The following is a 21,161-nucleotide window of genomic DNA, read 5'->3' on the forward strand; positions in this document are numbered from 1 at the left end:
AAAGTCAATATATGGAATTTATATTATAATTATAATTTAATTTTTATATATTAATATGATGATGATTTTGGTATTTTATTATTTTATTGGTATGCACTGAAAATTGCATCAAAGTTTTTTGTGTTTAATTTTAATTTTAATATTTTTGTACAGTTGATGTCTAAAATTTGGTCCATCAATTGTTTTTTTATTTTATTATTATTTTTTAAATGCAGCTTTCAAATTATTTTATTTTATTTATTTTGCATTAACTATTATTGTAGATCAAAAATGTGTCCAAGTTTAAATGTCTAAATTTGGTAAATTTTTTAAATGCAGATTTCTAATTATTTATTTTTATTATTTATTATTATTTTTTTATTATTATTAAACATTTAATATTTTGTAGATACAAAAAGATGTTCAAGGTTGTTTGTTTTCTAAAACATTTATTTTTTATTATTTGATTGATTGATTGATTGATTGATTGATTGATTTGTATGCATTGACAATTGCACTATTGTTGTAGATACTAAAAGTCCTACAAAGTGTCTGAGCGGTCTGGTGTGGATTCACTCCTGACATCCAGAAAGTCTGAATCTCCCTCACCACAGATATTAAATCTGTAGCCCTAAGGAGATTCACATCTTCCTTTACTTCTTAAAAGCCACTGGTTCTCTTGTCTTGGCAGCTAATAAATTGCTTTTCATGGGACTGGGGGCACAGAAATTAAATGTTTGGTGGACAGTTTGCTCTAAATAAATTGCTCGCTGCTATCTGATCATGATCCGTCGTGAAGAGCTGATTGGTTTCTCAACAGAAGTATTTGGAGAGGGAGAGAGAATGGACAGCAAACACTTGTTTTAATAGAGTCGGAAGGATTAAAAAAGCTGATGTTACCTGAAGTTTACATCAGAGAAGAGGGTGAAGGCCACGGCCTCTGATACTCTACCAATCCAACAGATTGTCTTTCCCGTCTGCAACAGCACAGAGCTCAAACCCTTCCTGTAATTTAAGTGAGCAGGTTCTGAGATTATGATTTGAGGGGGGAAATTATATTTTCCTAAAACCTGTTATTAGATTTATATGATGAACAAAAATTGCGCAAAAATCTATGATGATGAGATTCATCATTAAACATTTGTATTATTATCAGTGCATGCATCTGTTAGGGGAATTTGTAGATGTTTTGAACATGCCAGCCAAACATTCAATGAATTACATGAAGTCTTATTACTGTTACCCTATAAAAACCCAACAAAAAACTGCAGGCTGTTTCATTTAAAAGAAAAGAATCATGTTACACTGCTGCTCTCGTGTGGTGAGTGAGTGCAATATACTGTAAATGATGATGTCTAACACTCCTTCTTTTGTTTAATAGACAGATGCAGTCACAAAAGCTGTCACTGGGACAGTGTCCTTTCAAAAGAAACACAGTTGTACCTTATTTACCCCTAAAGGGTGCATTTTAGTAGCATTAAAGGTACATATTTGTAATAAAAGTGTTCATATTCATACATAAATGGTACATATTGAAAGGATACAGCCAGAGTGACAGCTTTTATACCTTTTTTTCTGAGAAGATAGATAGATAGATAGATAGATAGATAGATAGATAGATAGATAGATAGAGAATGAATATAATTTGGATCAATATTTCATGTGTCATGTCTATGTATTTTTTTTAAGTTAAATTCATTTCTAAGCCCTCTAAATTATCAACATGATTAATATTTTGTCATCTGATTACTTTTTTATACTAGTTTATACCTATTTATTATAATCCCAGAAGTATTCTTGTGAAGTAAATGTAAGAATAACTTCAGTAATATTTCAAGATGAACACTTACTGGACTGAAGCAACTTAGTTTACTTGATTATCCATACTTCATTTTTAGAAAATTCATGTTAAAATGTAAGTATCAAATATACGTCAGCTTTTGAGGAACATTGATTTGTTCATTTAAATCATCGTTGTATTGCATTGCATTGCATTATATGTTTTGCCCCCACAATGAAAATATCATAAATCGAAGCATTTAAATATCATACTAGACATATTATTGGGAGATAATCTATAGAGTGACATCTGATATTTATATGCATTTTATGTAAGTAGTTTGTTATGCTATTATGAACGCATCTTATTTTCTTACTAAATGAGCCATAAAAGCCTGACGCATCAAATACGATATGAAACATATAACACGTTCAAATTTTTAAAACGTTTTTTACATTTTGTATTAAAGTTCAAAAAGTTCAATTTCTATAATTTCATACCCCAGGCTTTATTTCACTATCATAAAGTTTCCGCTAAGAAAAACAGTTCACAAGTAACTTGTCTTCTTTTTTAAGTTCTCCCTGCCTCCTTCCGCTCGTTGTGTCACTTACAGGTTTGTTCTTCTTCCTCCTATAGAGAGTTTTTTTTTTCTCGCTTTATCTGGATAGTTTTCAGCTTCTAGACATCTAGCAAGAGTTTTATGTTCACTCTCAGTGACTGTTTTAATTCAACACGTTTCTCGGGTTTAAATGAAAGTGTAGGAAAAATTAGAATGAACATTACAAACCATGCAGTGATATTTTTGTTTTGTAATGCTATAGTTTTCCAGCGGAAGTGTGTATGAATTTATGGAGTTTCACTAACACAAACAAAACCGTATATTTTTTTTAAATAATTTTTACAGAAAAAGAATGTAACAATGCTATAGTAGAAACCTATTTTTACCTTACAATACCTTTGCAATGAAATTTTCTTAGCAGATAAAACGTAACTTTTGATGAAAAAAAAACACACCTACAATACATGTGGGGGAAAATGTATAATAATAAATATTGTTAAAATAATTGTAAAATGAAATAAATATATTTGTGAAAACACATAATAATATTTTTTTTATTTTACATTTAAAAAAATTGTGGCATGTATAATAATACGTATTATTTTCCTAACACATACAAAACCATACTTTTTGTAAATTGAACAGAAAATGAATATAACATTCTTTAGTAAAAACATGTTAGTGAAATTGTTACATTTTTAAATACTCTATAAGAATTGCAATTGTCCATCTAAATATATATAATTTTAAATATTTTAAGAAGTTAAAAAGTACACTGAAAATTTTCACTCAGAAAGTGCTAGTAAATTTCACAAATAATTACAAAGAAATGGCAAGTAAATTTTGAAGAAAGACTGAGATAGCATGCATATACATACATATATATATATATATATATATGTGTGTGACCCTGGAGCACAACACCGGTCTTAAGTCGCTGGGGGATATTTGTAGCAATAGCCAAAAATACATTGTATGGGTCAAAATTATAGATTTTTCTTTTATGCCAAAAATCATTAGGATATTAAGTAAAGATCATGTTCCATGAAGATATTTTGTAAATTTCCTACTGTAAATATATCAAAACTTAATTTGTGATTAGTAATATGCATTGCTAAGAACTTCATTTGGACAACTTTAAAGACGATTTTCTCAATATTTAGATTTTTTTGCACCCTCAGATTCCAGATTTTTGCACCCAAGTATTCCAATAATCTTTGTTTTACTTATATATTTTTTTTTTTACAGCGTATGTAAATATTAAGTTGCAGAGAAATTTATTTTCAACAAGGAATATATTGTTGAAATGTTGAGATGTTTTTGTAAGTAAATAGTATGAATCTGTGTAAAGAGGGAGAACAAGAATATAAAGCAATTACAAATATAAAAAAAATTCTCTTCATCATTTTAAAATGGCAACATGTGAGAGATTTAAGGGCCCAGAAAGGCCTACATTTTTAATGTCTTGGCCATTTATGTTCCGGCGGTGTTTTAGAGGTGGACATCGTCTGTCATATTCAGGCCACGTCTCCATGCCTCCACCCTCATCACATCAGAGAAGCCCTGCAGATGATCACTGAACAGGGTTGTGACTATGTGTTTTCGGTGGTTCGCAGACACCAGTTTCGCTGGGAGGAGGTGGACAAGAAAGGTATCAAAAACATCTCATAAGGAAACAGTTGCAAATTTTTGCTTTGCATGAAATGTTTGTTACTTGGCCAATAATACAATTTGACATTTATGACACACAATCCTTCATGATCATTTTAATTAGACTGTAAGAATCCGACATCTCTGAACATTGACGTGGCGCACAGGCCTCGACGACAAGATTGGCACGGGGAACTCTACGAAAACGGCTCTTTCTATTTTAGTACGAGAACGGCTTTGGAAAGCAGCCTTAAACAGGTGGGGTATTATCAAAATATGTTGACAAACCTGTCCCTTGAGTTCTCATGTAATATAAAGGTGAAAAACTATAAAGTAGTCTGACTCTGACTCAGACTATGTATACTGTATATATATATATATATGTATATATATTGTTTTTTTTCCCGGGGGTTAAGCAAACCAACTCACAAATTGATCCAGATAATAATAAATAAATATAATCAAAATATATAATAGATAATATAAACAATTTTAAAAGAATGCTTGTCCCTTGATTTGTTCAGTGATGTTATCAAATTTAAAAACATTGAAAATACAAAAAGTTGTGGAAAAACATTTTAGAAATTTTGAAAATACAAAAAGTAGATGAGAAGTACTACCAAGGTAAAAGTTCAGAGGCAGCACAAAAAGATTGTTTTTTTTTCAGTGTTCACGTTTATGTGATGTTTACATGTTTTTGTGAAAGATTTTTTTTGAAAAAAAATTTTTTTTTAGTTTGAACAGTATTAAAAATAAAAAAAGAAATTGAAAGATATTTAACAATCACTGATGTTATGATAATTTCGTAATATGTGAAACAAATTAGAATAAAGAACAAAAATCAAATGTCAAGATATGAATAAATAAACTCTTAAAAATAAAGGTTTGCAGCTTTTGCAGTGATGGCGTAGACCATTTTTGGTCCCCAAAAAAAACCTTTCAGTGAAAAGTTCCTAAAAGAACCATTTTAAAAGTCTAGACAACTTTTTCCACTATGAAGAACTGTTTATGGAATGGAAAGATTCCATTGATGTTAAAGTTTCTTCCTGGAACCATCAATGCCAATAAAGAACTTTATTTTTAAGAATGTGCCATTAGCTTTTATTGGAGGAAAATTACCTGAATTAAATTCAAAACATTTTTAAAGAATGGCCCGTGTGTGAAACCTCGTCAGATATTTTGATCTGTTCTCTGTGTGTTTTAGTTGGGCAAGATCGCCTACTATGAAATGCTGCCTGAGTACAGCGTTGATATCGACGTGGACATCGACTGGCCTGTCGCTGAGCAGAGAGTTCTGAGGTGAGCTGTTTAGACAAACTCTGTGGCCAGACAAAAAGCATCAATGAAGATAGAAACGATACCCTTTTCTGCAGGTTTGGCTACTTTGGCCGAGAGGAGAACGCGGCGGTCAGGCTGTTTCTGTGTAAAGTGTCTGGCTGTGTGACGAACGGACAGATATTCACATCGGTTTCAGGCGAGGACCATGTGGCCATCAATGCTCGAGACGTGGCAGGCATACAGATGCTGCAGAGAGAAAATATAGAGGTACAGTTGTGTGGGCTGGTACAAATAATGTGATATGGTAGCCTATCTAGCAACACCTATAGCCATTTTCAATAGCATTTCACTAACGACCCAAAAACAAAAAAATTGCTGAAAATGTGCTCACCCTCAGGCCATCCAAGATGTAGATGACTTTGCTTCTTCATGGGAACAGATTTTGAGAAATGTAGCATTACATCACTTGCTCAGCAATGGATGCTCTGCAGTGAATGGGTGCCGTCAGAATGAGAGTCCAAACAGCTGATAAAAACATCACAATAATCCACAAGTAACCCACACCACTCCAGTCCATCAATTAACATCTTATGAAGTGAAAAGCTGCGTGTTTGTAAGAAACTTGGACTCTCATTCTGACGGCACCCATTCACTGCAGAGGATCCATTGGTGAGCAAGTGATGTAATGCCGAATTTCTCCAAATCTTTTCCCATTAAGAAACAAACTCATCTACATCTCGGCTGGCCTGAGGGTGTGTACATTTTCAGCAAATTTGAATTTCTGGGTGAACTATTCCTTGAGCATGAACATGTATTAAAGGTGTCCTATTATGCTTTTTCACTTTTTCAACTTTAGTTAGTCTGTAATGTTGCTGTTTGAGCATAAAAACGATCTGCAAAGTTAGAAAGCTCAAAGTCCACTTCAAAAGGAGATATTTTATTTAACAGAAATCACTTTTCAAAAACTACAACGAACGACTCGTTTGGACTACAACGCATAATTTCCGGGATTTGTGATATCACAAATATCGACGAATGGGACGAGACCTGGTTGAGCTGCACTAGAGAAGGCAATGAGTGTTATCACTATGTCGGAGACACGCTAGCTTTCCCAAGGCAGACGAACTTAGAGTGGTTACAATCATCCGGGTTTAAATCGCGCTCAAATTGATTTGATTTTGACGCAATATTTACACTGAAGCTCGCAGGCGGCTATGGTAAGGGGCGTGACATTTCCCGACCAGGCGCCGAGTGCTGCCAATCACAACACACATTGGCCCAGCTAACCAATCACAGCACACACTGGCCCAGCTAACCAATCACAGCACACACTGGCCCAGCTAACCAATCACAGCACACACTGGCCCAGCTAACCAATCACAGCACACACTGGCCCAGCTAACCAATCACAGCACACACTGGCCCAGCTAACCAATCACAGCACACACTGGCCCAGCTAACCAATCACAGCACACACTGGCCCAGCTAACCAATCACAGCACACACTGGCCCAGCTAACCAATCACAGCACATTTCGTATTTCAGAAGGCGGGCCTTCATTTGATACAGGATCTATTCGAGCCGTTCATGCCAGACTGGGAGAGAGGTGTTGTAATAATGTAAAATATGTGAAAAATAATGTGTTTTTCGAACAGCCTAGTATGAGAGCCTGTTCTAGTACACCCCCAAAACAAAATCAAGACTTTGTAAAAGAGCATAATAAGACCCCTTTAAAGTAAACAGGGTTCATTTTAATTAGATTATTCTTAACTTTTGTTCTTCTGTGTGTTTAGGTGTTCCTCATATCCAACGTGAATGAGCCGCTGTCCAAGGGTCTCCTGGAGAAGGTTGCCCAGTTGACTGGCTGTGGACTCCAGTTTGGAGAGCAGCAGAATGGGTTTGAGATGGAGCAGCTGATGAAGGAGAAGAAACTGTGTTGGGATGAAGTGGCCTTCATGGGTGAGAATGTCATGTCAATATGATTCATAAAAAAATCCTAAATCTAATTTAAGCTTGGTTTTTCTACTGCATTTCAGCTCGTTTCAGTTTTCAAATGTTCTCCCCCCCCCCCCAACTAAACTCTGCAGGACACCGGCCCTCCAGGACCGAGTTTGGGCACCCCTGTTTTAAACAGTCAGTTTGGGTTGCTGTGATCACATGACATTGAATCTAACTTAAGTTAATAAATCACCTGTGTGTGTCTGTGAGCAAAAACTTCATTTATGTTGTCTCTTTACTTCAGGGGTCCTGAAGTAAAACCTCTCCTGGAGTGCCCCCAGTCCTGCACATTTTGTATGTCTCCTTTATTGGACACACCCAAGTCAGGTCTTGCAGTCTGTACTAATGAGATGATGAGTTGAATCAGGTGTGTTAGATGAGGGAGAGGACTGGTGGGACTCCAGGAGAGGTTTGAGAACCCCTGCTTTACTTGATCTTTATATATTTACACGTTCTTTCAAATGCAATATTCATTTACTTATCACCGGTCATTATGTATTAATGTTTAATCTTATGCTGTCTCCTCACAGTTTAGTAAGTGATGAAATGATGTTAGTAACTGAAGTAAGGAATCATCCTCGTTTTAGTTGAATCAAGGATAGTGTTGTCCAGCAGAAGTTTTCCATTACCGTCACTTTGGTATAACAACACTTGATGACATTTTTGCAGATGAAGTCAAGAAAGACAAATTTAATTTAATTTAATTTAATGTGTAAGGTGTGATTCTGATTATTTATATGTATGTACTTGTCATATATATTAGGAAATTGATAGTTTCAGCAATAATGCATTAAATTGCTCAGAAATCACAGTAAATACATTTAGCCTATAATGTTACATAAGATTTATATTACAAATAAATGGTGTTCTTCAAACTGTTCTTCTGATGATCTTATAATATATAACTGTTATTTTTTATTTGATGAAGTTTCTGTAATACAGCTCCTGTACTAGTTAAACATCAAGTGTGATGAAGAGAAACATGCAAGAAATGTTTGTTTAATGTGTCATAATTGCATTTTTACTAGTAAGAATTTGGTTAGAGGGAATTATTATTATTAAAAACACTATTATGGTGGGTTCAGGCCCATTCACACTAAGAATAAAAACTATAATGATGACTATAATCATACTATTATGTTTATTCTACAAGCATACGTTAGTTATTTTCTGTAAATGTAATTGCAGCGTTAATCCTTCTGTTGGTTTCCATGCAATTTGTCAAAATTCAGCACTATGGGGAAAAAAAAGAGCTAAAGATTCATTTAAAATCAGAGAACCTCTATAGCTTTTCAGAGACAAAAAATATAAAATATGGGAAATTATGAACTCCTGTATTTATTTGTGTTGGGGCAATTTGACCCATATATTTTTAAGTTCAAAATTAGCTGATTATTTGCACACAGATACAAATAGATGAATATTCAAAACTGAGTCATCTTGAGTATTTAAGTTCTCATGTATTTCATATGAGTCCAACACAAAAGTTGTAACAATGTTTGTACAGCCTTTCCAAAATACATCAAAACGTTGGGTCGACTTTGCATTCAAGTACTTTTTACTTCAAAATTCATGTTTAATTTAATGTTACTTGTAATTTGTGAAATTTACTAGAAATTTCTGAGTGAAAATGGTTTCTGCACCAAATTTTTTCAGTGTACAATGGCACAATAACAAGAAATAAATTCACAGTTGTGAGATGTACAGTAAAGTCTATTTTACTATGAAAAAAAAGGTCTTTGATAAGAACCGGACCAAAACTTTTGATTTGTACACTGTAAAATGTTTTATTTATTTATTTAGAAGTTGTAAGTAAATCAAGTTTTAGAAGAAAGTGCTAGGTTGGAAATGTGGACGTGAAAGAGAGCATACATGTCGGAGCATTCATGCTCCTTGTATCTCAGAATGTTTATTGGATAATTCATAAAGATAATCATAGTTTCGGTGTCACATGGCCTTATGCCTATACAAAAATTGTTTGCCAGATATTGTCGGGCTGTTGCAATAGCAATTTTTAATTAATTTATTTTTAATCATAGCAGAGGTTATGTCTGTCCACCACAAATGAACAGTATTTTATTGTTGGGAGACAAGGATGTGCAAATCAGCCTAGTGTAGTTCAAACATCTTTTATACTTGTTTTACTATTACTGTACACAGAACTGGCTTGTTCAGTCACCTGTCACTGCTTGAGTGCTTTACATTATAAAAACGTGAAAGACAGCATACATGTAATGCAAGTTCAAACAGCATTGTGTGTGTGTGTGTGTGTGTGTGTGTGCCGATACCTCTTTCTTTGTCTGTATGACAGGAATTTCTGTGTCAAAATACTAAGAAATAAATTCAGGCGGAGAGGAAAGTGAACTTTGAAACAGCCTGCAGTGAGGAGCACGACCTTTAGATGCCTACACTTCTGTAGAAACGATTTTCAGTCAGAAATTCATAGTAAATTTCTCGTAAATCACGGCCCCATGTTGCAAGGATCTGTACACAATTCCTGGAAGCTGAAAACATCCCAGTTCTTGCATGGCCAGCATACTCACCGGACATGTCACCCATTGAGCATGTTTGGGATGCTCTGGATCGGCGTATACGACAGCGTGTTCCAGTTCCTGCCAATATCCAGCAACTTCGCACAGCCATTGAAGAGGAGTGGACCAACATTCCACAGGCCACAATCAACAACCTGATCAACTCTATGCGAAGGAGACGTGTTGCACTGCGTGAGGCAAATGGTGGTCACACCAGATACTGACAGGTTTTTGGTCCCCCCCGGAGCCCCCAATACAGTAAAACTGCACATTTTAGAGTGGCCTTTTATTGTGGCCAGCCTAAGGCACACCTGTGCAATAATCATGCTGTCTAATCAGCATCTTGATATGCCACACCTGTGAGGTGGATGGATTGTCTCGGCAAAGGAGAAGTGCTCACTAACACAGATTTAGACAGATTTGTGAACAATATTTGAGAGAAATAGGCCTTTTGTGTACATAGAAAAGTCTTAGATCTTTGAGTTCAGCTCATGAAAAATGGGGGCAAAAACAAAAGTGTTGTGTTTATAATTTTGTTCAGTGTATAATGATGACTATAATCATAATATTATGTTTATTCTACAAGCATACGTTAGTTATTTTCTGTAAATGTAATTGCAGCTTTAATCCTCCTGTTGGTTTCCATGCAATTTGTCAGAATTCAACACTATGGAAAAAAAGCTAAAGATTCATTTAAAATCAGAAAACCTCTATAGCTTTTCAGAGACTAAAAATATAAAATATGGGAAATTATGAACTGCTTTATTTGTGTTGGGGGCAATTTGACCCACATTTTTATGCTCAAAATTAGCTGATTATTTGCACACAGATACAAATAGATGACGATTCAAAACTGAGTCATCTTGAGTCTTTAATTTCGAGTAAACTTTTGAGTCTTTAAGTTCTCATGTATGTACAGCCTTTCCAAAATACATCAAAACTTTGTGTCGACTTTGCATTCACATTCATGACCCTAAATGCTCTAAAAGGGAGAAATACTACAGGTATGCATAATTTTGAAAAATCAATTTTTTTTTTTTTTTTTACAGTTTACCGTGCCACCAGCAGTGATGCCACATCCATTTTGTGCTTGTGAATGTTGCTGCTTTAAGTGGCTATTAAGACACGTGTAAAGTACAGTTTTAAGAGATTTCTTGGGTTCTGAGATCTTTTTTACACTGTAACATTTTTTTTCACCAATTACTGAAGTACTTTTTACTTCAAAATTCATGTTTAATTTAATGTTACTTGTAATTTTTTGTGAAATTTACTAGAAATTTCTGAGTGAAAATGGTTTCTGCGCCAAATTTTTTCAGTGTACAATGGCACAATAACAAGAAATAAATTCACAGTTGTGAGATGTACAGTAAAGTCTATTTTACTATGAAAAAAAATAGTCTTTGATAAGAACCGGACCATAACTTTTGATTTGTACACTGTAAAATGTTTTATTTATTTATTTAGAAGTTGTAAGTAAATCAAGTTTTAGAAGAAAGTGCTAGGTTGGAAATGTGGACGTGAACGAGAGCATACATGTCGGAGCATTCATGCTCCTTGTATCTCAGAATGTTTATTGGATAATTCATAAAGCTAATCATAGTTTCAGTGTCACATGGCCTTATGCCTAAACAAAAATTGTTTGCCAGATATTGTCGGGCTGTTGCAATAGCAATTTTTAATTAATTTTATTTTTAATCATAGCAGAGGTTATGTCTGTCCTCCACAAATGAACAGTATTTTATTGTTGGGAGACAAGGATGTGCAAATCAGTCTAGTGTAGTTCAAACATCTTTTATACTTGTTTTACTATTACTGTACACAGAACTGTTCAGTCACCTGTCACTGCTTGAGTGCTTTACATTATAAAAACGTGAAAGACAGCATACATGTCATGCAAGTTCAAACAGCATTGTTTTTTTTGTGTGTCGATACCTCTTTGTTTGTCTGTATGACCGGAATTTCTGTTTTATAATACTAAGAAAAGAATTCAGGCAGAGAGGAAAGTGAACTTTGAAACAGCCTGCAGCGAGGAGCACTTTTTTTAAAAAAAGATTTACGCAATTTAATTTCAATGTAAATTTTAATGTCCATTAATCAAATTGAATTGAATAATCCTTGCGTATCTTAACTGCATAATTGAGTAAGGATTGTTCAATTATGCAATTAAAATGCACCACAAAAATAAATAAATACATATAAAAACATTCGTAATCTGCGTAATTATTCATGCTGCATTGCATTGCTGGGATATTGACAACACTGACAACACTTTAGTTAATTTGTTGCACACTTCAGACCACTTCCTCATAACTTTTAACCTCAAACTGACTCCTGACGCAACACACGATCCTCCACAGGTCACATTTGAGCGTAACCTACGCTCACTCTTTCCCTCTCGCCTATGGTTTCATCCTCACTTCCTCCACTCTCCCAGTTTTCAGCACTGCACTGTTACTGATACTCTATGCTCCACTTTAACAACTTGCTTAGACAACTTTTGTCCCCTTTCATCCAGACTAGTTGACATTTGTTTGTATCAATCACTCCTCTCTTCCTTCTCCGCAAATGTCTCCACTGCAAAAACGACATACTACCACAACAAAATTAACAATTGTGTGACACACTTGACTTTGAATGATCTCTTTCCAGCCCACAAAAAACCTAATTAAAAAAGACAAAATAATGGTGACCAGCCATATCACCCTAAATATACATTTTTCACTAAACATTCATATCACTGAACTCATGGTTTTGGCAGGCCAGACACTTTTAGGGCAGAAAACGAATGATGATAATACCAGTTCCAGTGGTTGAAAGCCAATGCAATGATTCGTACAAAATATGGCGATGAATCAATTTTCACTCAGAAATTCCTAGTAAATTTCAAGTGACAAAGAAATGGCAAGTGACACATTGAATAAACATGATTTTTTTTTTTTTGTGATCAAGTTTTTATTGTCTTTAGATTAACAAAATTACATTCATTCAAACAAACAAACAAACAGGGAAGGGGGAGCAACAGACATATCAATAATTTACAATCTGAAAGATTAAAAAAAATAATAATAATAATTTGGTCATTCCTTTATATAGAAAAACTTGGTACTAGGTTTAGCCTTGTTAATTCGTGGTGTTGTACATTCACAGGTTACTATTTTAAGGAGGCTATGAATCCAAAATGTTTTTGCACACATGTGCGGAGTAAACCAGTTTTGTATTATTGTCTTCTTTGAAGCTGTAAAACCAGCAAACAACATTCTCTTCTTTAATGAATTTATACAAGAGTTAGAATCGTCATTGAGAAGACATAAACCTGGATTACACGTGTAATCAATTTGTAGTAAAAAGGACAAAACAGAATTCACATGAGTCTATAGGTTGACAACAATTGGTCATTCCCAAAACATGTGGAGAAAAGTACCTGTTGATAAGGTGTTACAGATATGGCAGTTATAGGTAAATTGCAGTTTCATTTTAAACCTCTTGTAAGGAGTTATGTATGCTCTATGGATGACTTTGACATGGAGAAGACGATGAGCCAAGTTTTTAGAAGTTAAGATTAGATTAGACCACACCCTCTCCCAGTCGACCGATAAGTCAAAATCTGTTAATTCACGATTCCATATAGGTTTTATAGAAAGAGGCTTTGCAGTGTGATCATTAAGTTTACTATATATTAAAGAAACAGATGGCCGATCAAAGGGTGGTGCGATCCAATCCCACATAGGATGAGAGGAAATAGGGGATGCCCAGGGAACTCCATAGGCCTTGAGAGCAGAGCGTAACTGAAAAAAGACAAAATATGATGATGCTGGTAAACAAAAGTTAGTTCTTAATTCTTGAAGTGAGCAGAGTCCTTGGTTATCATATAAGTCACTGCAAGTGTTTATGCCCAATGTAGACCAAGAGGGCTGGACAAATGGCCGATTTCCACATAAAAAATTTAAGTTGTGCCATAAGGGTGTGTTGTTACAAAATTTGAAAGGTCCTCCCATCAGACGCTCCACCCTTTTCCAGATCCTAATAGAATTGGCCACAACCGGGCCAAATTTACATTTATCATTTTTATTTCCTGTGCCGGCAAATAGAATATCTTGGAGCCTATGTGGTTTAACCTTGTCAGCTTCGATTACTCTCCATGAAACTTTAGATTGAGGGTCAACCCATATATGAAGAGCCTTATGTTGGAACGACCAATAATATAATTCAAAATTTGGCACAGCCAATCCTCCTGAAAGTATAGGACGCTGCAATGTGACAAGTTTTATTCTGGGTCATTTACCATTGCAGATAAACTGGGAAAGTATGGAACTGATCTCCTTAAAGTTACCTGGAGGGGGTAACTCCGGTCAATGACAAATTCAATTTGACGGTGGCGATTTTGCCTTGGAGAGAGACTTTAAGATTATTCCATCTTTGGGGATCACTATTGATCTTGACTAACATATTAAAATTGTTTCTGGCAATTTTATGAATGTCTTTATATATAGTAATACACATATATTATATATAGCAGCACGACATGACAAATCCCGACAGAAAACTGCTGCTGCGTTCTATTTATGACGTATTGACACAAATTTCAAATGGTCGCGATTTTCAACGGTCCAGTGTGCTAGACAGACTTTAGCTGTTGCGGCGCAGACACGGTGTTACTCACTTATCGAGAAGAAACAAAGCAAGGCGACGCATATTATCGGACGCGTGACGCACCTTAATAAAACCGGGTTGGTCCTCTTTGATTAAGCTATGAATTACTTTCTCCATGCGAGAGGCAAGAGTTTTAGCATAAACTTTTAGATCGCATGGGATGAGTGATACTGGTCTGTAGTTGGAGCAATCTAACAGGTCTTTACCCTTTTAAAAAAGCAATGATATCAAAGATGTTTTTTGGTCTCTAAAAGTGGACATCCCTGCCTCGTTCCATGCTGTAAAGGGAACGGGGGGGGAGATAATATTACCAGTTAAGACTGATGCCTCAGCTGAGTGGTAAAGTGTCTTAATCATAGAAATGTAATGTTCACCAAAACCAAAACATTGCAGACCTGCCCACATATAGTTCCACTCTAGCCTGTCAAAGGCTTTTTCTGCGTCAAGTGAAAAAAACGCACAAGGACTCGGAAGAGAGTCTGCAAAATCAAGTACATGAAACAGGCGACGCATATTATCGGACGCGTGACGCACCTTAATAAAACCGGGTTGGTCCTCTTTGATTAAGCTATGAATTACTTTCTCCATGCGAGAGGCAAGAGTTTTAGCATAAACTTTTAGATCGCATGGGATGAGTGATACTGGTCTGTAGTTGGAGCAATCTAACAGGTCTTTACCCTTTTAAAAAAGCAATGATATCAAAGATGTTTTTTGGTCTCTATGAAATGTACCATGCTCAATTGCAAAATTAAATGAATCAAGCATGAGAGTCCCTACCACATCCCATATTTCTAAATATAATTCAGGAGGGAGGCTATCTAAGCTTGGTGACTTGCCCTTCTGAAGGCTTTTTAGTGCTTCATGGAGCTCCTCCAAACTTAACGGGGCCTCCAAAGAGTCTTTATCCATCTGTGTGATCCGAGGCAGTTCTAATTTATCCAAGTACTCTTTACAAACTGACTCATCAAAAAATCGGTTTTATACAGATTTGTGTAAAAACCTTTAAATATATTGTTAATTATCATAGGATTTGTGGTTACCTGATCAGCCGAAGATTTTATTGCGCTGATGTATGCCTTAGACCCACATTCTCTCAGCTTGAGGGCCAATAAGTGGCTAGGTCTCTCCGATTCTAAATAATATTTTTGCCTCGTCTTATGTAAAATAAACTCTGCCTTTGATTGTGAAAGTAAGTCCTATTCCTCTTTCAAGGAGGACAATCGTGTAGCTTGTTGGTCAGAAAAATTTTGTTTTTGTAAATTTTTTAATAATTGAATCTTATTTTCTAATTGTGTAAATTGGCAGGTTTTCGCTTTGGCAAGAGCAGAAGAAAAAGATATACAGAATCCTCGTATTGCACACTGTCGTTTTCCACAATATTTGAGGGTCTACATCACAAGATATATTAATTTCAAGAAACTCCTTTATATGATCTTTTAGCAAATTAATGAATGTCTGATTATTTAGTGATGTGTTGAGACTCCATCTAGGGGCCTTGGTCTTAATGTTGGAAAGGTGAACATTACATAACACTGCAGAGTGATCAGACAATAAAATTGGTAATATAGAGATGGAAGAGTTAGATGAAATTAGAGATGGGCTGAGAAATATGTAATCTATCCTAGAGAAAGTCTTATATTAGAAAAAAAAGTGAAGTCCTTAGATGTAGTATTCTGGATTCTCCAAAGATCGATTATATTAAGTTCAGTGATAAATGCATTCAATAACTTAGATTATGGGTTAGCTGTAGTATCAATAAACATGAATTTTTAAGTTGAAAGACTGAAGCAGTATTTTCTTGCTTCTTACAGTATACTGTGCAACCAGCAGTGACGCCACGTCAATTTTGTGTGAATGTTGCCCAGTGCTAGGGGCCCAGAATTCCTAGCGATGGCCCTGTACACTAACAAAAAAAATAAATAAAAAAAAATAATAATAAAATTTAAAAAAAAATTGGTGTAGAAACAATTTTCACGCAGAAATGGCTAGTACATTTCACAAATAATTAGAAGTAACATTAAATTAAACATGAATTTTTGAATCGTTGCTTTATTTACAAATTGAGAAATATTTTTATATTCTCGTAACACCGGCTTGTTCGGTCACCTGTCTCCACCTTCTTACAGTATACTGTGCAACCAGCAGTGACGCCACGTCAATTTTGTGTGAATGTTGCCCAGTGCTAGGGGCCCAGAATTCCTAGCGATGGCCCTGTACACTAACAAAAAATAAATAAATAAATAAATAATAATAAAATTTAAAAAAAATTGGTGTAGAAACAATTTTCACGCAGAAATGGCTAGTACATTTCACAAATAATTAGAAGTAACATTAAATTAAACATGAATTTTTGAATCGTTGCTTTATTTACAAATTGAGAAATATTTTTATATTCTCGTAACACCGGCTTGTTCGGTCACCTGTCTCCACTCAAGTATTTTAGATGTGAAAAGATTGTGCTCCTCATTGCTCAAAGCAGTTTTAACGTCCCAACAGTTTAAGGCATGTTGAAAAATAAACCCAGTGTTTTTTTAGAGTTTGACATTTTTATACATAGTAGTTTTACTGCACTATAGCAGGAGTCAAGAACTACACTGAAAAACAATCTGGTTTATAAAAAGTTTTCATTCAGAAATTGCAAGTAAACTTCACAATGAATTACAAAAAAACGGAAAGTAACACAGTGAATTAAAAGTCAAATTTTAGAAAGAGTCAAGTAATATTTTTGGGCAAAGTGTTTAGAAAGACTTCTTGGTTCCCAAACATGATATTGTTCTTTTCTTTTTTTTTTGTCAGCTGATATGTACCGGAAAGAGATTGTGCAAAGTCAAGTGAATCAATAAAACATCAGGTGATTGGGTTTTGTCTCAGACATGTGGACTATTGAGAAGGAATCCTACACTTGATCGAACCGTCGCAGTGAGTTCAGCTGGAATTAAGAGTTTTCTGACCCTGTTCCTTTAGGCACAACAATATGCAAATTTTCTAATTCCTACTCAAACACACCTGAATTTATTCTCACGAAAAACATAAAGTACTGTATGTGTACTGTTGGAATGACTCCAAGAATGCAGTTGGCAAACACATGGTTTAAAGTGTGAATTGTCGTGAACCTTTCTATGTCTGGGAAAATGTCTTGCATTTATGTTGTTACAGTCCAAATTTGGATATCCATTTTGTGGTTGGCACATGCTTGTTTATATTTTACATCGTTTCCTACAGTACACTGGATATGTAAAGCTGAACTCATGGTTTTGGCGGGCCAGAACCAAATGATGATAATACCAGTTCCAGTAGGTTGAAAGCTTAATTGGGGTTGCAATGCTTAGTACAAAATTTGACAGTGAATCAATTTTCACTCAGAAATTTATAGCATATTTTGCAAATAATTACAAAGAAATGGCTAGTAATGCATTGAATTAAACATGCATTTTTAAGTTAAAAGACTGAAACCGTTTTATCTTGTTTTTTACAATATGTGCTTGCTTGTGAATGTTGCTGCTTTAAGTGGCTATTAAGACACGTGTAAAGTACAGTTTTAAGAGATTTTTTGATTTCTCCGATTTTTTAAACTTTTTTTCAGCAATTACTGAAGTACATTTTACTTCAAAGGTCATGTTTAATTTAAAGTGACTTCTAATTATTTGTGGAATTTACTAGCAGTTTCTGAGTGAAAATCGTGTAGATGTGAAAAGATCACGCTCTTCGCTGCTGGCAGTTTCAAAGTTCACTCACCTCTCCACTTCATTTCATTTCTTTGAATTTTTACACACAAATGTCTGTCATCTGTTCTGTCATATGGGTAAACAAAGGGGTTTTGGCACACAGAGAACCGCTGCCGTTTGAACTAGCGTGACATGTATGTTTCTTTCAAGTCCACATTCCCAACACAGCATTTAACAGTAATCTTTGATTAGGGCATCGCCCATCCTCCAGGTGATACAGACAGATGACAAACAAAAAAACATACTAGTGAAAGATATGCTTTCAATCACCAAATGACACATAATTAAAAGGGACAAATAATACAGGTATGCATAGATCCACCAAACAAACAATAAAAACATAAGTAATCTGCATAATTATTCATTGCATTGCTGGGATATTGAGTATGTACTGCTATATTAATTTCCACAGATTCAAAAGCGCTAAACGGACATTTTTCAAACAAATTTATCTACAAAGATCTGTTTTCTACTTAAATTTGGTTATACTTTACATACATTTTTGAGGTTCTGTGTTTCTATTTGTAGGCCTTATTTCATGATTTATGCTTATTGATAATATTTCAATTTTCAAGTGTGTGCCTGGATCTACTTCTGTATTCCTTTCTGTTTACTTTTGCACATACTGTAGTTCTATCCCACACACATTTGGTGTACATTAGCTAAATAAATGTTTATACTGTATAAGGCAATGTGAGTAGTTGACAAGTAGTTGAATTTCAAGCGTTCATGTTTAAAATTTGAAATTTAAACCTCAATAGACCTTAATCAGGGTAGCGCCATATTTAATTTTTGACAGGAATGAAAACGAGGCTGTGATGGACTGAAATACAGTGCGTTCAATGGAATGTACTATAGTTCAACAAAATACTGATTGTTCAGCTGATGAAATGCCTTGAAATGAAACGTGAAAATTACATGATCTTCTTGGACCTTTATACAGTGCATGCCTTTGTGAAAGTCTTTCCCTCACAGCCTTGTTTTCACACGTTCAATTCAATATGGCGTCTAACCTAATTAAGGTCTGTTGTTAAATTACACATGCTGATTTTATGGCTGCATGATTTATTTGTACCAATATTTGTCAATAATTAATTAATTATTAAATAATTATCAAATAATTAAACAATAATTAAATAACTTCAATAATTAATTGTTGACACCCTTGACTTTGAAAGTGAAAGTGATTGTGTCCCATACTCGGAATTCCTCTGCATTTCACCCATCCAAGTGCACACACACAGCAGTGAGTAGTGAACACACATCAATCAATTAATCAATTTTCACTCAGAAATTGCTAATAAATTTCACAAATAATAACAAAGAAATGGCAAGTGACACATTGAATTAAACATGAATTTTTAAGTTGAAAGACTGAAGCAGTATTTTCTTGTTTCTTACAGTATACTGTGCAACCAGCCGTGACGCCACGTCCATTTTGTGTGAATGTTGCCCAGTGCTAGGGGCCCAGAATTCCTAGCGATGGCCCTGTACACTAACAAAAAAAACAAAAAAAAATTATATATATATATACATACATGCATACAAATTGATGTAGAGACAATTTTCACTCAGAAATTGCTAGTAAATTTCACAAATGATTACAAGTAACATTAAATTAAACATTAATTTTTGAATCGTTGCTTTATTTACAACTTTGAGAAATATTTTTATATTCTTGTAACACCAGCTTGTTCGGTCACCTGTCTCCACTCAAGTATTTTAGATGTGAAAAGATTGTGCTCCTCATTGCTCAAGACAGTTTTAACGTCCCAACAGTTTAAGCCCAGCTTTTGGGTTGGAAAAAATAACCCAGTGTTTGTTTAGAGTTTGACACTTTTTATCCATAGTAGTTTTACTGCATTTTAAAGTAGAAGGAGTCAAGTAATACACTGCAAAAGAGATGTGTTAAAAATGACACATGTTGTGTAGAATTTTAACACATGTATTGAGTGTGCTCAGGGACAACACATGTTGTGTTGAAGTTAACACAACACATGTGTAAGCCATTTTAACACACAAATTGTGTCAGGTAATTAAACACTCAAATGTGTAATTTTAACACATTAAGTGTTGATTGATAAATATATTTTTGGGCAAAGTGTTTAGAAAGACTTCTTTGTTTCCAAACATGATATTGTTCTTTTTTTCTCAGCTGATATGTACTTGAAAGAGATCATGATTATTTATATTTTCCTACACTGTATATGTAAAGCTGAACTCATGGTTTTGGCGGGCCAGAACCGAATGCTAAAAATACCATTGAATTAAACATGAATTATTTTTAAGTTGAAAGACTGAAGCAGTATTTTCTTGTAAAACATACTGAAATAATCTTTTGGAAATATATATATGAAGAGTTCATTTGCAAAAACCGATAAACGCCACTTAAAAAAAAAATGAGCTGATTGCCGTGCATTATTCTCCACATATAGCGCGATCTGCACCCTAAACACGTTTTGTAAAAAAAAGCCGGTTTTATCCACTTTCAAGGCATCGCGAGTTCACGTTTTACTGCAGAAGCCAACAAGCGCCCTTGTTGTTTTTGAACAGAAGCCGATAAGTCCATTTTAGCGAATCAGCACACTGTATTTAGGTCAGGTGACAAGGCTACTTTCACTTTGAAAAGACGAGCTAGCTGAGAAGAGTTTCGTCAAAGCTGACTAAAAGTGATCGAGGATGGATAATTTCGACGAACTTGATGAACCTGTGATATCTTCTTCAGGGCGAAAAAGGAAAATAAAAGCTGAAACGTTTTCACGGAACCTTGCAAAAGCAGCACGTTACAATGGTGAGGGAAAAGCTCCGTGTATTGCGTGTAATCACATCCATACAGTTTATGATCACAACAACGTTTGTCAGGCATCTACATTGTCATCTGAGGAGATTACAAAGATTAAACTATCTGTTTTTGCCAAAATACGACTGTTGGAGTTATCTGCTTTTGCTATAAAACAAACTTTTAATATGTAAAAAAAAAACATACTTTCAATTAACTTTAATTTAGTAAA

The 21,161-nt window shown here is 34.7% G+C and overlaps 1 protein-coding gene across 1 annotated transcript in view; it reads left to right on the forward strand.

Annotated features, from left to right (window-relative positions):
• The first annotated feature begins 4,574 nt into the window (after positions 1-4,574).
• Positions 4,575-21,161, forward strand: part of LOC107754376 (N-acylneuraminate cytidylyltransferase-like) — a 40,527-nt gene continuing 23,940 nt past the window's right edge. Inside the window, exons 1-4 of the mRNA XM_016570791.1 lie at positions 4,575-4,592; positions 5,173-5,267; positions 5,342-5,513; positions 7,040-7,205. Of these exons, the coding sequence (XP_016426277.1) occupies positions 4,575-4,592; positions 5,173-5,267; positions 5,342-5,513; positions 7,040-7,205 (451 nt within the window). The remainder of the gene's footprint in view (positions 4,593-5,172; positions 5,268-5,341; positions 5,514-7,039; positions 7,206-21,161) is intronic.

This window comes from Sinocyclocheilus rhinocerous, unplaced genomic scaffold (genome assembly GCF_001515625.1).
Source record: "Sinocyclocheilus rhinocerous isolate Xijiao unplaced genomic scaffold, SAMN03320098_v1.1 scaffold561, whole genome shotgun sequence".
In the NCBI taxonomy this organism is placed as follows: Eukaryota; Metazoa; Chordata; class Actinopteri; order Cypriniformes; family Cyprinidae; genus Sinocyclocheilus; species Sinocyclocheilus rhinocerous.